Here is a 23906-nt window from a genome sequence, read left to right as displayed (position 1 = left end):
CCGTTCCCCCTATCTTGGTGTCATCAGCAAATTTCGACACCCTACACTCGGTTCCCTCCTCCAGATCATCTATATAAATGGTAAAAAGCTGAGGCCCCAGCACCGACCCCTGGGGCACTCCACTAGTCACCATCCGTCAATCCGAATAGCACCCGTTGACCCCCACTCTCTGTCTCCTATTTGACAACCAATCCTCTATCCACGCTAACACCCTACCCCCAACTCCATGTCCCCCGACCTTCTGCAATAACGTCTTGTGAGGTACTTTGTCAAACGCCTTCTGAAAATCTAGAAAGACCACATCCACCGGCTCGCCTCTATCCACCGCCCTAGACACATCCTCATAGAACTCCAGTAAATTTGTCAGACACGACTTCCCTTTAATGAAACCGTGCTGCGTCTGCTCTATCAAGCAATTCCCTTCAAGATGCCTCGCAATTTCCTCCTTAATGACAGATTCTAACATTTTACCCACCACAGACGTTAAACTAACCGGCCTATAATTCCCCGCCTTTTGCCTGGCACCCTTCTTAAACAACGGCGTAACATTAGCCGTTTTCCAATCATCCGGCACTTCCCCGGAAACATGGTTACCACTACAGATGCTATTTTAAATTCCAGAACTATTTAATTAACTGAATTTGAATTCCCCACCTCCTAATGTCTCTGAATCATTGGTCCAAGCTTTAGATTTACACTCCTGTAATGCTATCATTTTAGACCACATGACATGCTGTACAACTGCACTCCACTGCAGCTGCCAACTTCTTCCATAACCCATTGTGGCCTTGAGCCCTCCCAACCCCTTATCCCACCACACCCACCTAAACACCCAGCTATGTCCCACTGCAAAAGTTCAACTATCCCACTGTTAAGCTCATGTCATGAGCCCCGATCTCATGATCAGCTGTGGTCGCACCAGGAGGGGAAGGTGAGGATACTTGTATTACTTAAAGTCATCAGCAAAATCTAATTAGAATTCTGAAGAAAATGCCTGAATCGCTTTAAAGACTTTGTGAGAAAAAAGTTCAAATATATTTATTCTGATTACTTCGCACTGTCATAAGTTTTGAACAGTAATGTCTAGTGAACTCAAGGGGAATATCAAGATGCTGGTGAGATCGATCAAGTTAAACAAGTTAAAGTATTCAGATGTGTACATTATATTTAATAAAACATTTGTTTTATTACACAGCATCATTGTGAACGGCCATGTTTAGGAATAGGTATTGCTCATATTAAAACACTCTAAAGACCATTTCTAGGTGACTAAATAAGCGACAGCCTCATACAAAGCCCAGTCATAGAGGTTTACAGCATGGAAACAGGCCCTTCAGCCCAACTTGTCCATGCCACCAATTTTTAACCTCTAAGCAGTCAACGTTGTCTAAGATGGACACGCAGATGTGCAAAAACTACTTTTGAAGTATATTTATTTGTCTGGTTCCATCCATAAATAACACTCCTAGTAAAGTACTTGGACTGTTTTACACATAGGTTGCACATTTAATGTGCTAAGCTATTGATGAGAGAGTCAGTATTTCACCTGGATATCTTAGCAAAGAACAGCAAATGGCAATGAATGTGCATTATTTTATAATATAATCTGTTATCGGTATCCAGCTGTAAAACCCCCGCCAGATCCCAAAATAAAATGATGGTTGATAATCAGTTTGTGGTGACCGGTGTAACATAGGAAAAGCTGAAAGAGAAAGGAAGTATTTGTCATTGACACATTCTTCAATTACAATTTACTTTCCATTTCTCTACTTGATCTATTGGAATACTGCTCACAAAACAAGAAATGTGATTCAATATTTTACTTTAATACAAAACAAGTTGCACATGAAAATTCCAGAAGATTTTGTATAAAAAGTTATTAAAAAACTCAACAGAACAGTGTTATACATATTTACCAAGAAATTTTTGTACATAACCCAAAACCTACATTGCACCTGTGACTTTATATATAATAAAACATTCCCAAATGGAACAAAAATATTCAGAAACAAAGTTTCATCTAATTACAAGCATTCACAGAAAACAAAATCACATTTTTCACTATGAATAATCATATGTACATAGCTATAAGGAAGTATCAGTTTAAGCTAATCTCTGCCAGTCCAGGGACTTGAGAGACTCAACACAATATCTACATTGTTACTTTCTGTAAAAATTCAGACTTGCTTATCCAACAGCTCGTGAACAAATATAGCTCAATGATCAGGACACACAGACACAAACACACAACATAATGTGTGATCTGAAGTGAAATTAGGTCATGTTCATTTGGAAGTGAATCTGTGGTCAGATGAACGCTGGCAAAATAAGTTAAAAAAATGGTTAAGATCCAGATTTTTACGATTATTGTACCATTCAAGTGCCTGGTATTTGTAAGTGCAGCATAATCAGAAATACTACTTGCAATAATGGCATACTGGGAACTAATTTAACTCCTGACACAAAGAACAACATAACTCTTTTCCAGCCTGCTCACAATATCCTCAAAACATCACACAATGGACTAATGTGCACATCTCTCAATTCCCAGTCGGTAACCCTGTCCAAAATCCACTCAGAGAACTTAATTCATAGGGAACACAAAGGATGTACTAACATTTTCATTGATTGACCACGCAGATAAAACAGATGGATGGTGGTAAAGGATAATGTTAAGGAACAAAAATATGAAAAGCACATTCTGCTCAAACTTTGTTAGGAGCTCATAAAACATGGTGAAAAAAACCTTGTTTCTGTCCTGCAACACCACACTGCCACATTTTCTCCCCTTTCTTCAAAGGTAATGATAGAGATACAGCTCTGTTACATCATGCAAGGCCTACTCTCCCTTGTGAGTCTAGACACTGAGCATTAGACATGCATGAAAACATTTGAGTTAAAAGTCACTAAGCATTGATCAGCAATAGGTGAGGGATACTGAAGTCAATAGACCTTAATTGAAATTAATAAATGCAGCACAGACAAACCATAAAACTTGAAACAGTCTTAGTCTGTAGGAATCTATGCTGTACTACGAAATGTGTTTTGTCATTGAAGTCAGAAGGGTGAGGGTAAACCATCTTTTCCAAGATTGATCTAGTCTGAATTTCACAAGTGGTGAGACCAGGATTGAAAAAAAGAATCTCTTGATGCACCCTGGCCAGAGGTTGCTGTACACATCCTGCAATCATTCTCAGGAAGTCTGAAAACCTTAGACATTTTTCAGGATTGAAAAAGCAAATAACACTGTGCAGTCAGCCTAATGGGGCAACAAAATGTATGGAAAATTGTCAATTATTTTGGAAGCATGTGGTAAATTACACTTTACCAATGGTAAACAACGCTACTTCAACTCCTGAGATGCATAGGTTAGAGGGATTAGTGGGTAAATATGCGGGGATTATGGGGGAGGGCCTGGGTGGGATTGTGGTTGGTGCAGACTCGATGGACCAAATGGCCTCTCTCTGCATGGTAGATATCTATGATTCTATGAACTCCAGAAATATTCTCACCCTCAATCAACTCTTCTTGCTTTCTATCCTGAGGGCAGTGACTCACACAAGTACAGTAGCAAAGATTATCAGCAGCCCTCAATTACCTTGCCAAATGCCATTCTGATGGCTACACGTTTTCCAGCAGAAATCACTGGATGGCATTGAGAGTAAAACGCCTGGCTGCTACTTTTTACCCCTTTCATAGCAAGGAGGATGGTATGGCCCAATATGGCGTCCTCTAGCTATCCAAATCTTCAACTCGGGTGAAAGAGGGTAACAGAAATCCAGGATAGAAATTGGCTATACTGAGGTCTGAAGTCATTTCCTTGTATGAAGAAAAGCATATTCATCGATTTCCATTCATTGAATAATCTCTTATGCAAATTAATTTCTAATCTTGTAATTTTGGGTGAGATGATAGTCCTTAGTCCACTTTTACTACATTTTGTGGCTATGACTTTGATTTTCTTTTGACATTAGTGTTAATATTTATGGAGAAAAATGAAGGAAGTGGGACGAATTAACTTAATGCCATACTCAGAACTGCTAGTAACTACTGCATATTGTTTATCAGATATTGTTTGATACAGGTTATTACCTCCAGCTGAAAACACCTTTTTTTGAGCATTAGTTTCCGGGGTGATCATTTCTGGTTGACAAACTTTTCATTTCAAAAGCGAGCTGGATGCAATTCTTATGGATATGTTTTCTCAGAGTTTAAACTTTGATAAAGGTTCTCCAGTTCCATCAGGCAGTTGCTTGCCTTAGAAGGAATCAGTTCAGTTATTGATGCCCTCCATGTACGTAGGGCCTCCAAGGCTCCAATAGGGTTACTGGGAGCTAAGTCGTAAACTGCATACACTGCTGATAACTGTATAGGCCATGGAACACCTGGAAATGTCATAGAGCAGAAATCATGATCACAAACTGCTCAATACATAATACGTAAAACATTAAATATTTAAAGCATCAAATATATTACACATTTTCTTCTATTCACAATCAGTAAAAGCATCTTTGAACTAGATCCGATATGTCAAGACATATTAAAGATCCAAAATATACAGGCAAAAAGTGTCCAGATATTTCAGCAATAGTGGAATAGATCTTCCTTTTCAACCAAATCACAAGCACTGTCTTGCTCTTTATTAATCAAACCCAAGTTCCTGGTTGTGAAAAGATATTTCCTAAATCAACCAGCCTTCTACTTACTACTTCTGACTGTTTAAACACAAGAAAGGAAATTAAACGCAAGAAACATTTGGCCCCTCAACCCTGCTCTGCCACTCAATAAGATGATGGCTGATCCGACCATGGCATTAACTTCTGCTTTGTTAAGCTTATTTAGAATTAATATTTTTCCATTAATGCACAACATTGGCAAAATAAAACTTCCTATGACTGAAAATATATGTTTGCTGCCCAAAGTCATATGTGTAGAAATTTCAACATTTATTTTCCAAGATAATCAAGTTTATGACCACATGCACAGAGAAAACATGCTTTTCAAGAGCTAGGGATCTATTAAAAAAAGGTACATTTCTTTGCTTTGCACTTTCATTTTTGGTATATGGAGATCATTTGCAAGGTGAGCAATTATTGCACACTCCCTATTTTCCTTTACCGCACAATGATCAGCCTTTTACTTGAAATTTGGTATCCTTCGTGATCCTCTTGGGGAGAGTGATCATTGTATGGTGGAGTTTCTGGTGCAGATGGAGGAGGAGAAAGTGGGTTCCCGGACGCGCGTCCTTTGTTTGAACAGAGGGGAGTACGGTAGGATGAGAGAAGAATTGGCGAATGTGGACTAGGGGAGCGCGTTGGAAGGTAGGTCTGCTAAGGAGCAGTGGAGGATCTTTAAGGAGATCTTTCCTGGTGCTCAGCGGAAATTTATTCCGATGGTCAAAAAGGACAGTAGGAGGAGAGGTAATAAGCCGTGGATAACGAAGGAGGTGAAGTAAAGTGTTAAATTAAAAGCGGAAGTGTTTAGAGTAGCTAAGAGTAGTGGGCGAGAAGAGGATTGGGAGAGGTTTAAATGTCAACAAAGATTGACAAAGAAGATGATAAAGAAGGGTAGGAGAAACTATGAAGCTGGGCTTGCGCTTAATATAAAAAAGGATAGCAAGAGTTTTTATAAATATATAAAAAGGAAGAGGCTGGCTAGGGTGAACGTTGGTCCCTTAGAGGATGAGAAGGGGGACTTAGTGGTAGGGGATGGGGATATGGCTGAGGTCCTGAATAACTTTTTTGTTTCTGTCTTCACGGAGGAGGACGTGAATAATTTGCCGGGTGTTAGAGATGGAAAGGTGGTAGGACTGGAGGGTCTTAATGACATTACTGTTATGAGAGAGGAGGTGCTCGACAGACTGGAGGGAATGAGTGTGGACAAGTCGCCAGGACCGGATGGAATGCATCTGAGGGTTCTGAAAGAAATGGCGGAGGTGATAGTGGATGCCTTGGTGGTTATTTTCCAGACGTCGCTGGATTCCGGGAAAATGCCGGAAGATTGGAAAGCGGCTAATATTACGCCGTTGTTTAAGAAGGGTGCCAGGCAAAAGGCAGGGAGTTATAGGCCGGTTAGTTTAGCGTCTGTTGTAGGTAAAATGTTAGAATCCGTCATCAAGGAGGAAATAGCGAGGCATCTTGAGAGGAATTGCTTGATAGAGCAGACGCAGCACGGTTTCGTTAAAGGGAAGTCGTGTCTGACAAATTTATTGGAGTTCTATGAGGATGTGTCTAGGGCGGTGGATAGAGGAGAGCCGGTGGATGTGGTCTTTCTGGATTTTCAGAAGGCGTTTGACAAGGTACCTCACAGGAGGTTATTGCAGAAGGTCAGGGGACAGGGAGTTGGGGGTAGGGTGTTAGCACGGATAGAGGATTGGTTGTCAAATAGGAGGCAGAGAGTGGGGGTCAATGGGTGCTATTCGGATTGGCGGATGGTGACTAGTGGAGTGCCTCAGGGGTCGGTGCTGGGGCCTCAGCTATTTACCATTTATATAGATGATCTGGAGGAGGGAACCGAGTGTAGGGTGTCGAAATTTGCTGATGACACCAAAATTGGAGGAAAGGCAAACTGTGCGGAGGGTGTGAAGAGTCTACAGAAGGATCTAGATAGGCTGGGTGAATGGGCCAGGAAATGGCAAATGGAATTTAATGTTGGCAAGTGCGAGGTGGTCCACTTTGGTAGGAATAATGGTAGGAAGGATTATCACTTACGTGGCGAAAAACTGCAGCAGGCGACGGTGCAGAGGGGCCTCGGGGTCCTTATGCATGAGTCGCAAAAACCCAGCTTGCAGGTGCAGCAGGAAGGCGAATGGGATGCTGGCCTTCGTAGCGAGGGGGATTGAATATAAAAGTAGGGAGGTCTTGCTGCGGCTGTATAGGGCATTGGTGAGGCCGCAGCTGGAGTAGTGTGTGCAGTTTTGGGCGCCGTACTTACGCAAGGATATTTTGGCCTTGGAGGGAGTGCAGAGGAGGTTTACTAGGCTGATGCCGGAGTTGAGGGGGTTGAGCTATGAGGAGAGGCTGAATAAACTAGGCTTGTACTCGTTAGAGTTTAGAAGAATGAGGGGAGATCTCATTGAGACGTATAAGATGATGAATGGGATGGATAGGATAGAGGTGGAGAGGCTCTTCCCGCTCAGAAAGGATAATAGGACTCGGGGGCACAGCCTCAAGATAAAGGGGGGGCGGTTTAGAACGGAGTTGAGGAGGAACTTCTTCACTCAAAGGGTGGTGAATCTCTGGAATTCTCTGCCCGTTGAAGTGGTGGAGGCTACCTCGCTAAATATTTTTAAGACGCGGCTTGATGGGTTTTTGATAAGAGAGGGGATTAAGGGTTATGGGGAGAGGGCAGGAATGTGGAACTGAGCCACGACAGATCAGCCATGATCTTACTGAATGGCGGGGCAGGCTCGAAGGGCTAGATGGCCTACTCCTGCTCCTATTTCTTATGTTCTTATGTAGTCTGCTATGACAGACAGCTTACCCTCAGAAACCCCCAAGAATATCCAAAGTGTGTCTGACAATGCTGTTCATGACTCATTTGAATCTCTCTGAGATGGGGCTTGCGCCTGATTGAATGTTAAGTGGTTGTGGGGCAAATCTGGTCAGTGGGAATGCATTCCTCACTGACTTCTCTGGTGACAAGGCAGGCAACCCTGATACTGGGAAAAAATCTGCTCAAAGCCCTCTTACAAATCAAATGTTATCTGCTTTTGACACATAGTAACATCAGTCCAGAAAGAGCACTGTGCAGTAATGCAGGCAACAATATAAAAAAAAATTGGGGGTGGAAGGGTTAAAATATCACACTGATTTAAACCTAGCTTTTAAATAGAGATGTTGCCAGTTTCTTCTACTGATGATTTAATGAAAAGGATTTCCGTGTAGCATACATGCAATTCTTGAAGTCACATAATCAAGTGTTTAACAGAATTCAAAATTAAAGCAAGAAAGTTATCTTACAGTGATATGTACAAGAACACCTACCTTCTTGAAAAGCCTGTTGGAGGAATTTGTTCATCACCGCACCCATGTTTTTTACAGCTACTAAGGATTCTTTCTTCAGTCCTTGCTGACCTAGGCGTCCTTACAATTAAATAAAACCCAGTTGAACATAAATATGTGTAACATCACAATTCTGTAACATCTAACAGAAGGCCTTGAATATTGAATAAAATATTATACACAAAATACACAAGATAGTCCCTTTTAATTAATTACTTTCCTCTCAAAGTCGTGAAATTTTGACTCCTTTCTTTGGCCTACTGACATGCAGCACCTTTGCAATCTCCCACAGAAACAGGATACGCATTAATCAGTTTGATCACAGAATCAACTGATTTATAGTAGTGGCAGGGCCACACCTGTAGTGGTGAACCAAATGAAATGGAGCAAAGTGCCAACACAGAACCATCACGCAATATAATAACCTGCTTGGGACATCCTCATGAAAGTTATAAATATATATTCCCTATTATTTTGCCATAATAGTATATGCTATATTGTTGTAACACACTACAACAGGAACACACTTACAAAAATGTTAATACGCATAAAACAAATTGCTCTTAGGTATCCAGGCTGACTGGTAATAATGGCAGTTGACAATGATTTTTCGCTCAATGTAAACACGCATGCATGTATCCACGAGGAGACATTAAGTGATATAAAACATACTTCAAATTCACCACAGTTGAAGCTCAAATGGGAAGAAAGCAGAGTCAAATGCTCATTGTTGGGCATCAGTAAAATACTGGAAATGGGTTAACTGAAAACACAAATAGCTGTATGGGCAGCATCCAAGGAGGGTGAAGTGTGGTATAAGGGTCTAGTACATATAGGATTAATTTGGGACCATGTACAGAACCGCTCACACAGTGATGTAAGAAAGCAAATAATCCAGACTCAGGGGCAAAGGCATGTGTAGATCTAAGCCTGGAGACAGCTCCTAGCTTGTATCATTTACTGTACAAGTAGATAGTTATTGTTAATAAAAACTTAACCTATTGAAGACTACGGAAACTTTGTTACCCATAATGATCTGTAACTAACACCTCTCAATATGGTGGTGGCCACAGGATAAAAACTGGAGGCAAAGAAGCCACGTCCCCCTCCCTTTTTTCACAAATGCTGTAAATCAGATGAGTTTAAAGGTCTAACTACTCTCAAAGGGGAGGGAGATTTGTCAGATAGTTTAGATTTGGGAAGAGTGGTCAGCCAGTCGGGGAGATGGGGTGTGTGTGTGTATGTCTGCCATTTGAGGCATCGGGAATGTGGGGAATGAGGGGGAGGGGAGAAGAGTGTCAAGCAGGGGAATATCAGCCAGTTGGGGGAGGAGGGGTGTCAGCCATTAGTGGCATGGTGGTGGTAGGCATTCTGTTTAAGAGGGGGAGAATTATATGGCGGTTTGATGCAGATCCATATAGTTACCCAGAAGCTAAAAATGTTTTCAATTCTTCTAACATTTTTGGGTAACTATTGCTTTATGACAGCCAAAACCAACCAAAGGTTTTAATTTAAGTCACAATTTTGCTGACTGTTCCCAGTACAGGGCAAATGCCCCTATGAAGTTTGCACTTCACAGGGGTATCCCCTGGAGCTCGGGAGTTATCGCCTATAATTTTTCCCACTCTACGGATATTGAATTGATTTATTTTGTCACATGTATTAGTTAAACAGTGAAAAGTACTGTTTCTTGCGTGCTATACAGACAAAGCATAGCATACATAGGGAAGGTATGGAGAGTGCCGAATGTAATGTTACGGTCATAGTGAGAGTGTAGAGGAAGATCAACTGACCTAGACTCAGGGCAAAAACATGTGTAGATCGAAATCTGGAGGCAGCTCCTAGTTGTACCAGTTACTGTACGTGTAAATAGTTATAGTTAATAAAAACCAAACCTATTGAAGACTACGGAGACTTTGTTATACATACCGATCTGTAACTAACACCCTTCAATGTGGTGGCAGCCCAGGAATAAAAACTGGAGGCAAAGAAGCCATGTCCCCCCCCACTTTTTTTTAAGCAGCTTTTTTTAAAAGAGATAGGTCCATTTGGCAGCAGGGAAGAAGCTGTTTTTGAGTCAGTTGGTACATGATCTCAGACTATTGTATCTTTCTCCTTATGGAAGATGGTGGAAGAGAGTATGCCCAGGGTGCGTGGGGTCTTTGATTATGCTGGCTGCTTCTCTGAGACAGCAGGAAGTGCAGACAGTGTCAATGGATGGGAGGGTGGTTTGTGTTACGGATTGGGCTTTGCAGTCTTGGACAGAGCAGGAGCTATACCAAGCAGTGATACAACTGAAAGAATGCTTTCTATGGTGCATCTGTAGAAGTTGGTGAGAGTTGTAGCAGATATGCCAAATTTCCTTAGTCTGCTGAGAAAGTAGAGGTTTTGCCGGGTTTTCTTAACTGTAATGGCTGCATGGAGGGACCAGGACAGATTGTTGGTGATCGGGACACCTAAAAAATTGAAGCTCTCGAGCATTTCTACTTCATCCCCATTGATGTAGACAGTGGCACGTCCTCCAGTCCTTAAGTCTTCCTTAAGTCGATGACTATCGTTTTGTTAACATTGAGGGAGAGATTATTGTCGTCACGCCAGTTCACCAGATTCTCTATCTCTTTCCTCTACTGTGTCTTGTTCTTGTTTGAGATCCGACCCACGATGGTGTCATCAGCAAACTTGAAAATCGATTGGAGCGGAATTTGGCCAGACAGTCAGTGCTGTATAAGGAGTATAGTGTAGCATAGTAAGAGTATGAGAACAAAGCTTGGTAAATCACCAGTGTTGAGGATGATCATGGAGGTGTTGTTGCCTATCCTTACTGACTGTGGTCAGCCTGCGGATGTTGCCTGACTGAAGAGTTTCCAGCAGTCTTTTTGGGGGTTGCCCAAAGCAAAAAATCCACTTGCATGTACTCCAGATTGTGTACAGAAAATTGAAACTTTGTGCTCAACGAACAAAACAAATTGAAGTCCTCCTGCTCGTCATTGGAAATAAGCACTCAGGACTAGTGGCTTATTCTTTGCAACAAATACGAAGGAGTTAAAATAAAACAGCTAAATGTTGCTCTAATGGTAAGCCTGAATTCACTGTTTCCTTTTCAAATACCATAACAGACAAATTTAGCAATAGGCTATCAAAATAATTATTTACATATGCTAGTTTTGTCATGACAATAACAACCGACACAAATGTATCGGCTAATTTCTAAAACTGCAGCTCGGACAGCAAAATGTTGCCAAAGTTATTTGGTTCCTGTTATTATTTAAATAAGGTTTTAGGATCTTTTTTGGATGACAGAAAGAATTGATTTTGCATTAATGACAACTTTTGGAAAATAGTTTGGGTGTTTCTGTGCAAAAAGATGTTCAAATTAATTTGATAATCGCTATTTGAAACTACCTGCCCTACAAAATAGAGTTGACATTTTAAAATATAAATTTTAGAATCCCTTCAATGCAGGAGGAGGTCATTTGGCCCATTGAGCCTGCATCAACAACAAGGGCTTATCTCCGTAACCCCGTAAATCCCTCTGATACTGAGGGGCAATTTAGCATGACCAATCAAACTAACCTAAACCTTGAATGAACATCTTTTGAGTGAAGGTTCGCTTTCATTTAAGAACAATATTTTTCCATAAAATTACAGCAGTTAGAAAGCAAAAGCTGTCTGTAGTAAATTTACAATGAAGTGCTAGGAATGTGTTTGGTCTATTTCATGATCTTCAGCTACAGTAAATACAGTTACCAGTAATCAAGTTAATTACCAATAAGTCTCATGACGCCTGCAACCGTGACATCCTGAACATGTAAAATAGCATTCTGTCCTTTTCTGCGTTTCATCCACTTATCCAACACAGGCCATACCTCCTTCCTAAAAGGAATATCATAGCAGAGGAATCAACCAGCATCAAGAAAAGAAAATGCAAACTATAAGCTTTCCAGCAAAAACATAAGTAACATTATACAGAGAAACATTATCAAAGAAAAGCACTTAAACTTCTTACATGTTTGCCATTTCACTGAACTGGAAATAAAGTGGATGCACTTAGTTATATCATGCAAAAGGAAATTTTACAGCAGCATGCCCCAGTAGCTGCTGTTAGTTTACTTATGGTTATCTGAGAGGTTTGCTGATGGCCAGAAAATTCAGCTGAGCAGCCATTTTAAATTATAAGTATGAACAATTATTAAAACAAAACTGCCATAGTTTCTGAAGGACCCTATAGATTAATGGATTTTCAGACTAACAAGTAATTTCAGATACGATTCTCAATTTGATGCTGCTACGTGACTGAAACATGTTGACAAAATATTAACATTGAGTTAAACCAGCTTGTGTCTGTTAAGCCATGAAGACCTTCAAAATATCAATGATCACCCATGTGACTGTGGATATCCAAGTACATGAAGTCCAGCAAATGTCACTGAATAGATATTGTAAGTATGAACCCTGACTTATTTCTATCCTCTCGAAGACTGGGATGCTGAGGCTAATTGTAGCACCTAACTGCAAGTAGCTAATTGTTTCAGCTCAATTATAAGCTGAGCCATGGAACAAGCTGTACCATATGGTCTTTGGCCTTTTCAGTAATCAGTGTCATCTAAGGAGCTGATGAGTTGTGTATTCATACATAGTGATATCAACTAGGAAAATATAACGATTGCTCTGTCATCACTTTGATTGAATAAAGTACTAGAAATTATATGCAAAAAATCAGTTTTTCATATCTGGAGCTCATTAATTCAAGCAGATCTGTAAAGTACCTTATGAAGCAATTGTGTGTCCACGTCCATGGCTGTTGAGAGCACAGCAGGTCTATGCCATAAATCAGCTCCCACATATCACCATTGAAATCTATTCCGTATTCATTGCTCGTTTGGAATCCCACTTTCGGACTCTGCTGCATTGCTATAAGGAAACTCGAAACCAACGAACTAATATCTAGAGGCGGATTCTGAAAACCAAATAATTAAATCAATTAAACATTTCCAGTATTTTGAAGATACAACTTTATCATTTAACACAACAGAAACTGGTAAGCAGTGGTTAACACATATGCTTTCACGTCTGGAAATTGAGAATTTCAATAAGCAGATTAAGTAAAATTTTCACTCTCTGATGTGCTAATACCTGAAGGCCATTGGACTCCCTTTGCTTTAAATATTCTCATAAAAGCTGAGAGCGTAGCCATGTGAAGAAAGAGTAAAAAGGAGAAATTCTTGAACAACGTACTTGTAGCCCAGCAAGCAAGGAAGTAGAGATGAATATAATTTTGGGGAATGAAACAGAACAATATGCTTTAGTGAAAGCGCATTTGGAGAAGAGTGATCATAATATCGTCATTGGAAAAGGACAACGTATGCTCAATTGTTAACATACTTAATTTGAGAAGGGCTAACTTCAGTCAATTACAAATTGTTCAAGAATTTCTCCTTTTTACCGTTTCTTCACATGGTTACGATCTCAGCCTCTATGAGAATAATTAAAGCAAATGGAGTCCAGTGGTCTCCAGTCTCTTAAGACTGGAAACAAAAATTGGTCGGCAAAATAGTAAATGAATAATGAAATGCCTTCAAAGAAGAGATAGTTCGGACATAGAGATGATATGTTTCTGAGAAGGAAATGGAGAACATCCAAAGCTAAAATCTTGAATAAGTAAAGATAGACAAAGGCTCATGGCAGTTGTAAAGTTTATCTTCCAGTAGAGAGCCAAACTAAAGATACAAAGTACAGAGGAGATTGTAAAAGGAATAAAAGATGAAAGGACAGACCAGGGGCCTGATTTTACCATTGCGTCGTGCCTGTTTTCGGGCATGAAAATGTAGTAAAGTCGGGCGTGAGGCCATTAATGCGATCCGTGCCTGCGTCCGCGCAGATGGCCACTTTACTGAGGCCTGGGAATGGTCATGATCCGATTCAAGCGATTTAAATGCATTTGCATGCATTTAAATTGAATTAACGAACTGCCTGCCCAACTTTATCAGCATCTCCTCCTTTACCATTGCGTTCGCACGTCCAGACTCGACGCAAAACAGACATGTTCGGCAAAGGTCTGTTTTGTGCGTTCCAGCTGCTGAAGAGGTGAGTTCAGCGGTTCCAATGGCTCTCTGATTCAGATCGGGAGGGGAGGGGGTGGTGGAGGGGAGGGGGAGGGGAGCGGTGGAGGGGAGGGGAGGGGAGGAGGGTCAGATCTCTGGTGGGGGAGGATAGTGGGAAGGACAAATTGCTCTCTGGTGGTCGTGGAGTGGGGGAAGGGTGGCGGGGGGGGGGTGGGGGGATGGCCTAATCATTCTCTGGTGGGGGGAGGCAGAGACCAGATGGATCTCTAGTTGAGGGGAGAGCGGGAAAAGAAGAGCAGGCCAGATGGATCTCTGGTTGAGGGGAGCGGGGGGCAGGGTGGGGGTCAGAGGGGTCCACTGCCACTCTGTGGATAATCAATGGAGGCAAAGGGGGCAGGGGGTTGCTATCGGTCTGGGTAATGGGGGAAGTGGGCAGATAAGGGGGACAGGTGGAGGTGATGTCCTGGGAGCGATGTGACAGCAGCACGATTTTCAATTTTTTTTCTAACTGCACGTGTGCAGTTCAAAGCTCCAATTGTTTCAGGCGTGTTAAGCCCTGCCCACAGCATGATTCAGACCCATGATTTTTTTTTTCAGTGCTAACGGGGGTGCCTGAAAGCAGATTTCCAAGTCAGATCTGAATTGCGCCCAGATTCAGCACTTAGAATGAAAATGGTAAAATCAGGCCCCACAGCACCAGATTAGAGGATAATGAGTCCAAAAAGTTTTTTTATAAACAAATATGTAGTAAATACATACCCAGAGGAAAGGTGGAGATAAATACGGACCAAAAAGGGACGATCTTATCGAGGCAGAAGTACGAAATGAGAGTTCACTACAGATTAGGATATTGCCAATGAGCAATAAAAAGGTTGCAGTAATGATATTGGATGGGATAAAAAGAGGAAACATTTAAAAAACTGGCAATCCTCAAAGTGGAAATGTGATTTGGTCTGGATGGGATGCGGCCTAGATTATGGTGGGGATGGAGGAGTGGGAATAGGGGTGGTAAAGGTTGGATTTGCTCAGGCTCTGGCCAAAATATCTTTGGATATGGTGGTGATGGCAGAGAACTGGATGAGTGCAAATGTTACATTCTTGTTTGAAAACTAGAGTGGCATAAACCTTGCAACTGCAGGCCAATCAGATTATCAATAATGAGGAAACATTTAGAGACAACAATGTGGGACATAAGCAATTGCCATTTAGAAAAAGACATTTGACAAAGTAACACAGAATAGACTTATCTGCAATATAACAGCTCATGGAATCAAACGGACTGTTGCAGCATGGAAACAACACTGGTTAAGTAACAGCAAGTACAGAATAATGATGAATGATTTTTTTTCAGACTGGAGTTATGTTCACCTGCAGTCAGTAGTTGGGCCACAGCTCTTTATATATGAAATAGTTTCAGAGTTCACAGAAGATACGATGTTCAGAAATGTGGTAAAAATTTAGGAAGCAGACTTCAGGAGGACACAGACAATCTTGCAAACAAGAAGATAAGTGGCAGATGAAATTTGGACACGTCTGGCATCCAGCACTGGCTGAGCAGAAATTTTCTTTAACTAAATATTCAGAACACTGCATCCTTGTGACTCTGCCAACAGACTGAAGCTGAATCATACTACTTGCAACCTCTCCAAGATCAGCTTCCAACCAAGTGTATGTGCCATCAGCTGTGGCTCAGTTGGTAGCATCCTTTAGCCCAGACACCTGCCCTCTCTGGTGGATGTAAAAGATCCCGTGACATTATTCTGAAGAAAAGTATTGAAGTAATTTCCATTATCCCTGCTAATAGTTATACCTCGATCATAGAATTCTTACAGTGCAGAACAGGCTTTATGTGGGAGTTTGCTGTGTGCAAATTGGCTGTCACACTTCTTTTCATTGCAACATGCTACACTCCAAATGTACTTCATTGGCTGTAAAGCACTTTGAGACATCCGGTGATTGTTAAAGGTAAACCTATCTTTTTCTTTTAATCACCAAGGCTGCCTATTTTCATCTTGCTGGTACTGTCCAGCTCCATCCTTGTCAAATGAACTCTAGGTAGGAGCAGGAATACATCATACTCCGTATTCAATATGACCATGGCCTTCAAGTCCATTTTCACATGTGTTTACCATATCCCTTGATTCCCAAGCCTGAAAATGTTAAATACATTCAATAATGGAGTATCCAGAGCCATCAGGCGCACAGAATTTCAAAGATTCATGATCCAATGAGTGAAGAAATTTTTCCTCATCTCAATCCTAAACTACTTTGAGACTGTTCTATGTTTCAGATCCCCCAGCTTTTAGAAACAACCTTTCAACATCTATCCTGTCCAGCCTTTTCAGGACCCTGTATGCTTCAATTAGGTCATCTTTTATTTTCCTAAACTCCAGAAAACATAAGCCCAATTTACTCAGCCTCTCCAATGGGACAAATCTCTCAATCCAGGGACCAATCCAATGAAGCTTCTCCGTGCTGCCTCCAATCCAGGTATATTGTTTCTTAAATTTGTGGTGAAAACATTCCAAGTGTGATCTCTGTATCAATTTTAGTAAGTTTTCTTTATTCCTGCATTTCAATCCCCATGCAATAAAGGCCACCTTTCTAATTACTTGTTGTATCTGCATGCTAACTTTGTGTTCCTAGTATAAGTGCATCCATGACTCTCGGAATATCAACATTTACAAATTTTATTACTTAAAAAGAAATCTTATTTTCTATTTTATGATCCAAGTGAATAATCGCACATCTCCACTTAATACTCCATTTAATATCTTGCTGGCCACTTACTTAACCTGTCGCTCTTTGCGGCTTCTCCGTGTCCTCCTCATCATTAATTCATCTGCTGCTGATACCCTCATCCATGGCTTTGGTACCTCAATGCTTGACTATTCCAATGGCATCCCACATTTTACCCTCTGTGGACTTGAGGTTGTGTAAAACTCTGTTGTCTGTGTCATAATTATACAGATTCCATCCCATTCACCCAGTTTCTCTGTCTTTGTCACACCTGTTCTGATGCTGTCACACCTTCAAAAATGGTGTTTCTGACAGGTCTGCCTTTTTCCTTAACCTGACAGAGCACTCAACTGAGTTCAACCTGTTTTCTGCACCTATCCTCTCCCATTCTCCTCCCTCCCAGAGATAGGGGCCATGATAGGGACACATTGTCCTCACTTTCCACTCCGCCAGCATCTGCAACTCCAGTATGTTGGGGAGGCACGGTGGCTAGCACCGTTGCCTCACAACACGTGGGTTCAATTCCGGCCTTAGGTCACTGTCTGTATGGGAGTTTGCACATTCTCCCTATGTCTGTGTAGGTTTCCTCCATTTGCTCTGGTTTCCTCCCACAGCCCAAGGATGTGCAGGTTAGGTTGATTGGTCATGCTAAATTGAGCCTAGTGTCAAGGGACTAGCAGATAAATGTGTGGGGTTATGGGAATAGGGCCTGGGTGGGATTGTGGTCAGTGCAGACTTAATAGGCCAAGTGGCCTCCTTCTACACTGTAGGGATTCTATGATTCTATACCGCCACAAAACACTCTACTCCTGTCAGCAGTCCACTCGCACTGTGATACCCTGGTTTGTTTCTCCATCACGCCCAAGTCCTCATCCCCTTCCCACGGCACCTTCCCTTGTAATCGCAGAAGGTACAACACCTACCCCTTTACCTCCTCACCATTCAATGCCCGAAGCACTCTTGTAAAATGAAACAACATTCACTTGCACCTCTTTCAATTTGGTTCAAAATGTTCAATTCTGTTTTCTCTCCCTACGGATGCTCGACTACCTGCTGAGTTTTCCAGCATTCTCGGTTCTGATTTCAGATGCCAGCATCCACAGTATTTTTCTTTTACTTAAGTTTAAAAGGAGATTTGACGCAATGGATTTGATAGGGTAAATAAGAAATAAAGACAATTTTTTCCAGTGGGAGAGCAGAAGCCATTGATTTCAGGTGATTGGTAAAAGAACCAGGATTTTTTTTTAATGCAGCTAGTTGCTGAGAGTTGGAATGCGCTGTCCAATAGGGTGATGAAGCAAGTAATATTTAAAAGAAAGGATAAGCACCCAAAGAGGTAATAAAGCGACTGGGATAAAGAGGGGAATGCGGTGATTTGGATACTTTTATCATAGGCCAAATAGTCTTCAGCTGTGATGTATTATGGGGCAACATGTTGGCACAATGGTCAGCACTGCTGTCTCACAGCACTAGGGACCTGGGTTCAATTCTGGCCTTGGGCAATTGTCTAGGCGGAATCTACACCTTCTCCCTGTGTCTCCGTGGGATTCCTCCGGGTGCTTCTGTTTCCTCCCTCACGTCCAATAATGTGCAGATTAGGTGGATTTGCCATGTTAAATGGCCTAAGTGGGATGCTCTTTTGTAAAGTTGGAGTAGATTTGAAGGACCGAATGACCTCTTTCTACACTGCAGGAATTCTATTACACTACGGACATAATTTTCAAAGTGTGCTGGATCAGACAAGAAAAGCTGCGTGAAACTTTTCTGGCTTCACAGATACCTTTTCTAGTCTGATCAAACAGCATTCTGCAATTTCAAAATGTTGATAAGGATTACTGGGGAGCTGGGGCTAAACTTTCCGGCAAAAGCTGGCATTCAGAGATAAGAACACCTTTTTGAAGGATGCCCCATCTCAAAGCAAAGTTACAGACTTATTGCCTCCACACCCACATGCATCCCCCCACCCAGATCCAACCTCCAAATGGACAACTGGAACACCACCAATCCTTACACACAGAGGAGCAGCCCACCACCAGCCCCCCACAACCAGTGAAAGATTGGGGCACCCATCACAGCACACCAGCCAAGCAAAGTGATTAACCTGACAACTTCTCACCCCATTAAAACTGAAATTCAACCCTGGGAAATTTCTCTCCTCCCGAGGCTGAACTACAGGCAGGCGATTCTCCCATTCCACTGTGCTAAAACATTAGAGTAGCAGGCCAGGAGAATTGCGTGTGGACTAATTTGCGCATGCATGTGTGCATCTCTGAGTGCCAGATATCCGGTGCATCTGGGGCCACGCTGGAAACTGGCAGGAACAGCAGGTAAGTAATTTAATTCAATTTTTAATCTTATTTCAATGTGATTAGTAGCTCTGGGACTGAAGTCTCTGGGCCCGCTAGTATCTCCCACCCTGTCAGTACAATTTCACTCTAGCTGGAGTGAAGCAGGGGCAATCAGGGCCCTCTAGGGGGTTTGGGTAGTGAGGGGGTGCCTACTGGGCATGAGTACCATGGCAATGCCAGCCTATGCCACCTGGCACTGCTCAAGGGACAAAATGCCCATGCCCAGGAGGAACAGCCTAGGGAGCAATCGGTGGAGGTTCCTATTGCCACTCCATATAGGGATCGGTCAGGGCTGGACGGAGACCAATGGTTGGGGGCGGGGGGGAGGTGGTGGTTGTTGTTGTTGGAGTGTTGCCTGCCTCCCGTGGCCGTGAGGAGGGTGGGGGGGACATTAGGGGTGAAGCACTGCAAGTGTTCCGGGCTGGCCAGCAATTGAGCTGGCCAGCAAACTGCAGATTGACAGTTTGAGGCCACTGCGCATGTGCAGAGACCAGAACTGTCAGACTCCAATGTGAATAAGCCCCCCCCAACCCCGAGCTTTTAATGATATTCATGATTGTGATCTTCGCATTGCACAGAATGGGGAGATTCTAGTGTGAATTCCCACTGAAAAAACAATTGCGATTTAGAGCAGTTTTTCTGCGAGTTCAGCACTTAGAATTTCTTTGGAAGAATCACCCCCCCAAATTTCATCTCCAAAAGATTAGCTACTCCTTATTGAAATAGCAATCCTAGCCATAATTATCCCTTCCTGAAATATATTGCAGCCGGACAAAACAGTGATAACCACACTCCTCACAATTCTGGGGGCAACATGCAACTTATATAAAAATGAATGCCCCCCCCAAAACGAACTCTTCCCACCTAGTTTTGTCTTCCTTTTGTCTAATTCCTCCCTTTGCAAACCTTGCACTATCATCACCACAAAGCTAAAGCTGTTCCCATAACCTCTTCTAGCCATAAGTGTAATAGCTCTTCTACCACCTTTAATTCCACTTGATTTGAGGAGTCCACTTAATTTCAATTCCATGTACACAGGCAAGTGTGACAAAGTGGAAATTTTATACTGTTAGAAGTTGATTTACACCGTTAAAAAACATCTTGCATTCAGTACACATCTGTCACACTTCAAAGCTTTCTGATTCATTACAGGTGTGAGACACTATTTTGAACTGAAAAAAGGGATAATGGCAACCATTACACGATGGAACCGAAGTCAAAAATTTATAAGTAGATACACAGTTGTCTGATTGACTGCAACATGTGATAAAAAGATGTATTTAGCTGTATTTGTCTACAGTTGGCCCTCTCCTTACTGCAGGTCAGATTAGAAGTTATATACTGCAGACCCCCGACTACAAATGAACAGCACCATGAAAATTTCTGATGAAAGATCACAGATCCGAGACTTTAACTCGGTTTCTCTCTGCGCAGATGCTGCTGCAAGTGTCTCGCATTTCCAGCCTTTATTTCAGATTTCTGGCATCTGCAGTATTTTGCTTTAGTGTCCATGAGACATCTGTCATTTTCCTTTTGCATTTTAAACTACCATACAGTTGCTAACTGATCTGGCGTATTTGTGATTCTACCTTCAAATCAATCTCAGAAAGGAAGATTAGTCTTACAAATAGAGTGGGATTCTGTTATGCACAAGTAAGCGTACACCAAATGGAGCTGCAGGTGACGTAACAATTATACCAACAAAAAAAAAGCACCAAAACAGTGGCTTAACAAGAGCAGTTAATATGATACCACATTTAAGTTTCTTGCATCAAAACTACAAATAAAATGCGCACGATCATTTGATAAATTATCCAACATTTTTTCTCCTGCTACAAAATAGAAGAGGAAATTGCTACTGGGAAATGTGAATGACTCTGGCCACTGAAAGTAATTTAAATAAAGATTTTCACAATGTGCCAAAACTGAAACTATAATAAAGAGACTGTACCTTTTCCCAGTTGAGGTATGCGCTCAAACAATTGAGAACATCTCCTTTGGCACGTTGTTTGGTAACAGCTTGCATAGCTTTATTAACTGGTCCTTGTGTAGAAAATATGTTCTGCCAAACACTCAAAATGAGCAACAATAGTTTGCTTGAATCTGGAAAATCTGGAAAAATAACATTATCAAGTAGAAAGGCTGGGATATGCTGTGAGCAAGACAGTATAAATCTATGATCTGAACACATATGTTACATGCAAAATTGCAATGTAAAAGAGCATTTTCAGACAAGATGAAACGTAACAGAATTACAAACCAAGAAAAGATCAGTGTAACAAAGCATTTGGAGAAGCAGAATTTTGGACATGAGCTTCATACCATCCAAATTGGAATAATTCCAATTTAGTTAAAAGCATTGAATTTTCTTCTGTATAAATACTTTCTGATACAGTTTGAAATATACTGGAGTCTCAATATTTCAAAGTCTGAAGTGCCTGGCAAAAATTTTAAAATATCATGTCCTTAAAAATATATGCTTCTAATCTAGACCCACTCAGTTGCACTTATAGATTGCTTGTGTTTATTACTGGGAAAGATACTCAGCATTTATGAATCTCACCTAATGTCAGTGTTGTCGCAATGTCGTATTTTGACTTCAGTGCTGGTCTGCCACTCTCTATTATGCAGCATCCTCCCCTGTTTGACTCTATGCAGTATAGGAAGAATCAGTGATACTGGGAGTTTGAACAGTTAGTACTATACTATGCTGCTTGGTTTGCGCTAGGTTTGTTTTTTTGAATTTGCAGGGGCTCAGCAATGTAGGAAACATGGGGCCTTGGCATTCATTTGTCACAAGTGGGATTTGGACTTTAGAATACTTGCTGACCAGCAAAGAGGGAAGATCAGCATACTGACATTGGAGTTGCCATCTGATCACGTTTGGCGCAAGGTGTATTGTATGGTTCTTTTTGGTAGTTTGAGAGGGTAGGTCACAATCCCACAATGTTGAGATGAGGGGTTATAGTCAAGTAAAACTCAACGCAATTTAATCATATGTATCAGAACACACTAAGACTTCAATATATCAAGCCATCAATATATTAAACACTCCAGCATAAGATATGTCATGCGATGTGGTTGTTCATTCTAAACTAAGATGATGAAAGAAATAATTCTACTTGCTAAAAGAAAATAAATTATGTTATGCTAATTTCCAAGTGATGAATTATAGGATAACTGTCCTATCCTATAGTGCAACAGACTGTTCCAAGACTGGCTGCTAACACTCCTCATATTTTTTTGTTACCCCCAGCACATATTCAAAAGCAACGGCTCAAAGGAGGTCGTGAAGAGAGGTTATATACTTCCCTGCTGATGGGTACAAAAAGAATGTTTTTGCAGATTGAATGGACCCTTCCTTTCATTCTGCCAGCTGATTAATATTCCTACAAATACAAAATGGTGATGAAGCAGATGCAAAGGGAGAGTCATGATTATGAAACTCGTATAATCCTTAGTCTATTCTGTCACGAATTGGGGGTCATGGTCCAATGTTATGGGGCAAGACACTTAGGACAGAGATATGGAGGAATTTATTCACCCAAATGATGGTGAATATTTGGAATTTTCTGCCCCAGAGGCTATAAAGGCTCAGTCATTGATGACATTCAAGGTTGAAATCAATGGACATCTACATATTAAAATCATTATGGGATAGGGAGTTGGTGCAGGAAGATGGTGTTGAAGTCAAAGATCAGCCATGATCTCAACAAATGTGGAGCAGGCTCCCAGGGCTGAAAGGCTTCAGCCTGCTCCTATTCCTTAAGTTATGTTAATACATAGTCTGGTATTTGTGTGGCATGAATGTTACTTGCTCATGCATAAAAGAGCATGGTGACAGCAACCAAGTATACAAAACTACGACAAGAGCAGCTGAGGCACAGGATTAAAGAGCAAGAAGACTGGTCAAAACAAGGTATAGAAGAGCACAAGGAGAAACATTGAAAGTAGGAGCAATAGTTGACCATTTGGCCCTTCGAGCCTGCTTCCCCAGCAGATAAGGCCAGAGATCGCAAAAATGGTAAGAAGAAAAAGATAAAGGCTCTTTACTGAATGCATACATTATTTGTGACTATAGAATGCAATTTCTGTTATTTAACATGCATGTAGTCCTGCATTGAAGCTTCATCAGATTGACATCTCACTTTTAGGTGTGCTTAGTGGTGCTTTTTGCACGCTCTCTCACACTCCTTATTGAACCAGGGTTGCTCCTCTGAATTGATGGCAATGATAGAATGAGGGCCATGTTAGGCCATTGAATACATAAAAGCAGGTTACAGATTGTGGAGGAATACAATTCTGCCGTTGCTGATGGCATAGGGCACATTATGAATTCCCAAATGCACCTACAAGATAAACTGCAGCATCCCATGAAGACCGTTCTGGAAGCATCTTCCAAACTTGCAACTTCTTCCATCGCTCTGAATAAGGGATCAGGTGCATGGGAACTCCAGTTCCCCTCCAATTCACACATCACCCTGACTTAGAAACATAGATTTGGAACTTTTTCGCTGTTCAGTGTTGTTGGGTCAAAACCCTGAAAAGCATTGTTGGTATATTTACACAACACAGATTGTAGAAGTTCAAGAACGTGGCTCACCACAATCTTCCCAAGGGCAAAAAGGATGGGCAATAAATGCCAGCATTGTCAGCAATGTCCACACCCCATTACAGAATACAAATGCATTTAGGAAGCAAAATTTTACTTATTGAAGTTACAATTTCCCTTGGGCATTCAGAATAACAGATTT

At 41.5% G+C, this 23906-nt stretch overlaps 1 protein-coding gene across 1 annotated transcript in view; it reads right to left on the bottom strand.

Annotated features, from left to right (window-relative positions):
- Window positions 1-1805: 1805 nt before the first annotated feature.
- ice1 (KIAA0947-like (H. sapiens)) overlaps window positions 1806-23906 on the bottom strand; it is a 152674-nt gene continuing 130573 nt past the window's right edge. Inside the window, exons 16-20 of the mRNA XM_080214491.1 lie at window positions 21104-21264; window positions 12770-12960; window positions 11770-11876; window positions 7986-8084; window positions 1806-4385 (exon numbers count right to left, since the gene is read on the bottom strand). Of these exons, the coding sequence (XP_080070617.1) occupies window positions 4189-4385; window positions 7986-8084; window positions 11770-11876; window positions 12770-12960; window positions 21104-21264 (755 nt within the window). The 3' untranslated portion in view covers window positions 1806-4188. The remainder of the gene's footprint in view (window positions 4386-7985; window positions 8085-11769; window positions 11877-12769; window positions 12961-21103; window positions 21265-23906) is intronic.

This window comes from Carcharhinus amblyrhynchos, chromosome 2, assembly GCF_965287045.1.
Source record: "Carcharhinus amblyrhynchos chromosome 2, sCarAmb.v2.hapA, whole genome shotgun sequence".
Classification (NCBI taxonomy): domain Eukaryota; kingdom Metazoa; phylum Chordata; class Chondrichthyes; order Carcharhiniformes; family Carcharhinidae; genus Carcharhinus; species Carcharhinus amblyrhynchos.
Note: the sequence above shows the minus strand (reverse complement) of the source record. Positions and strands in the feature narration are given on the sequence as shown.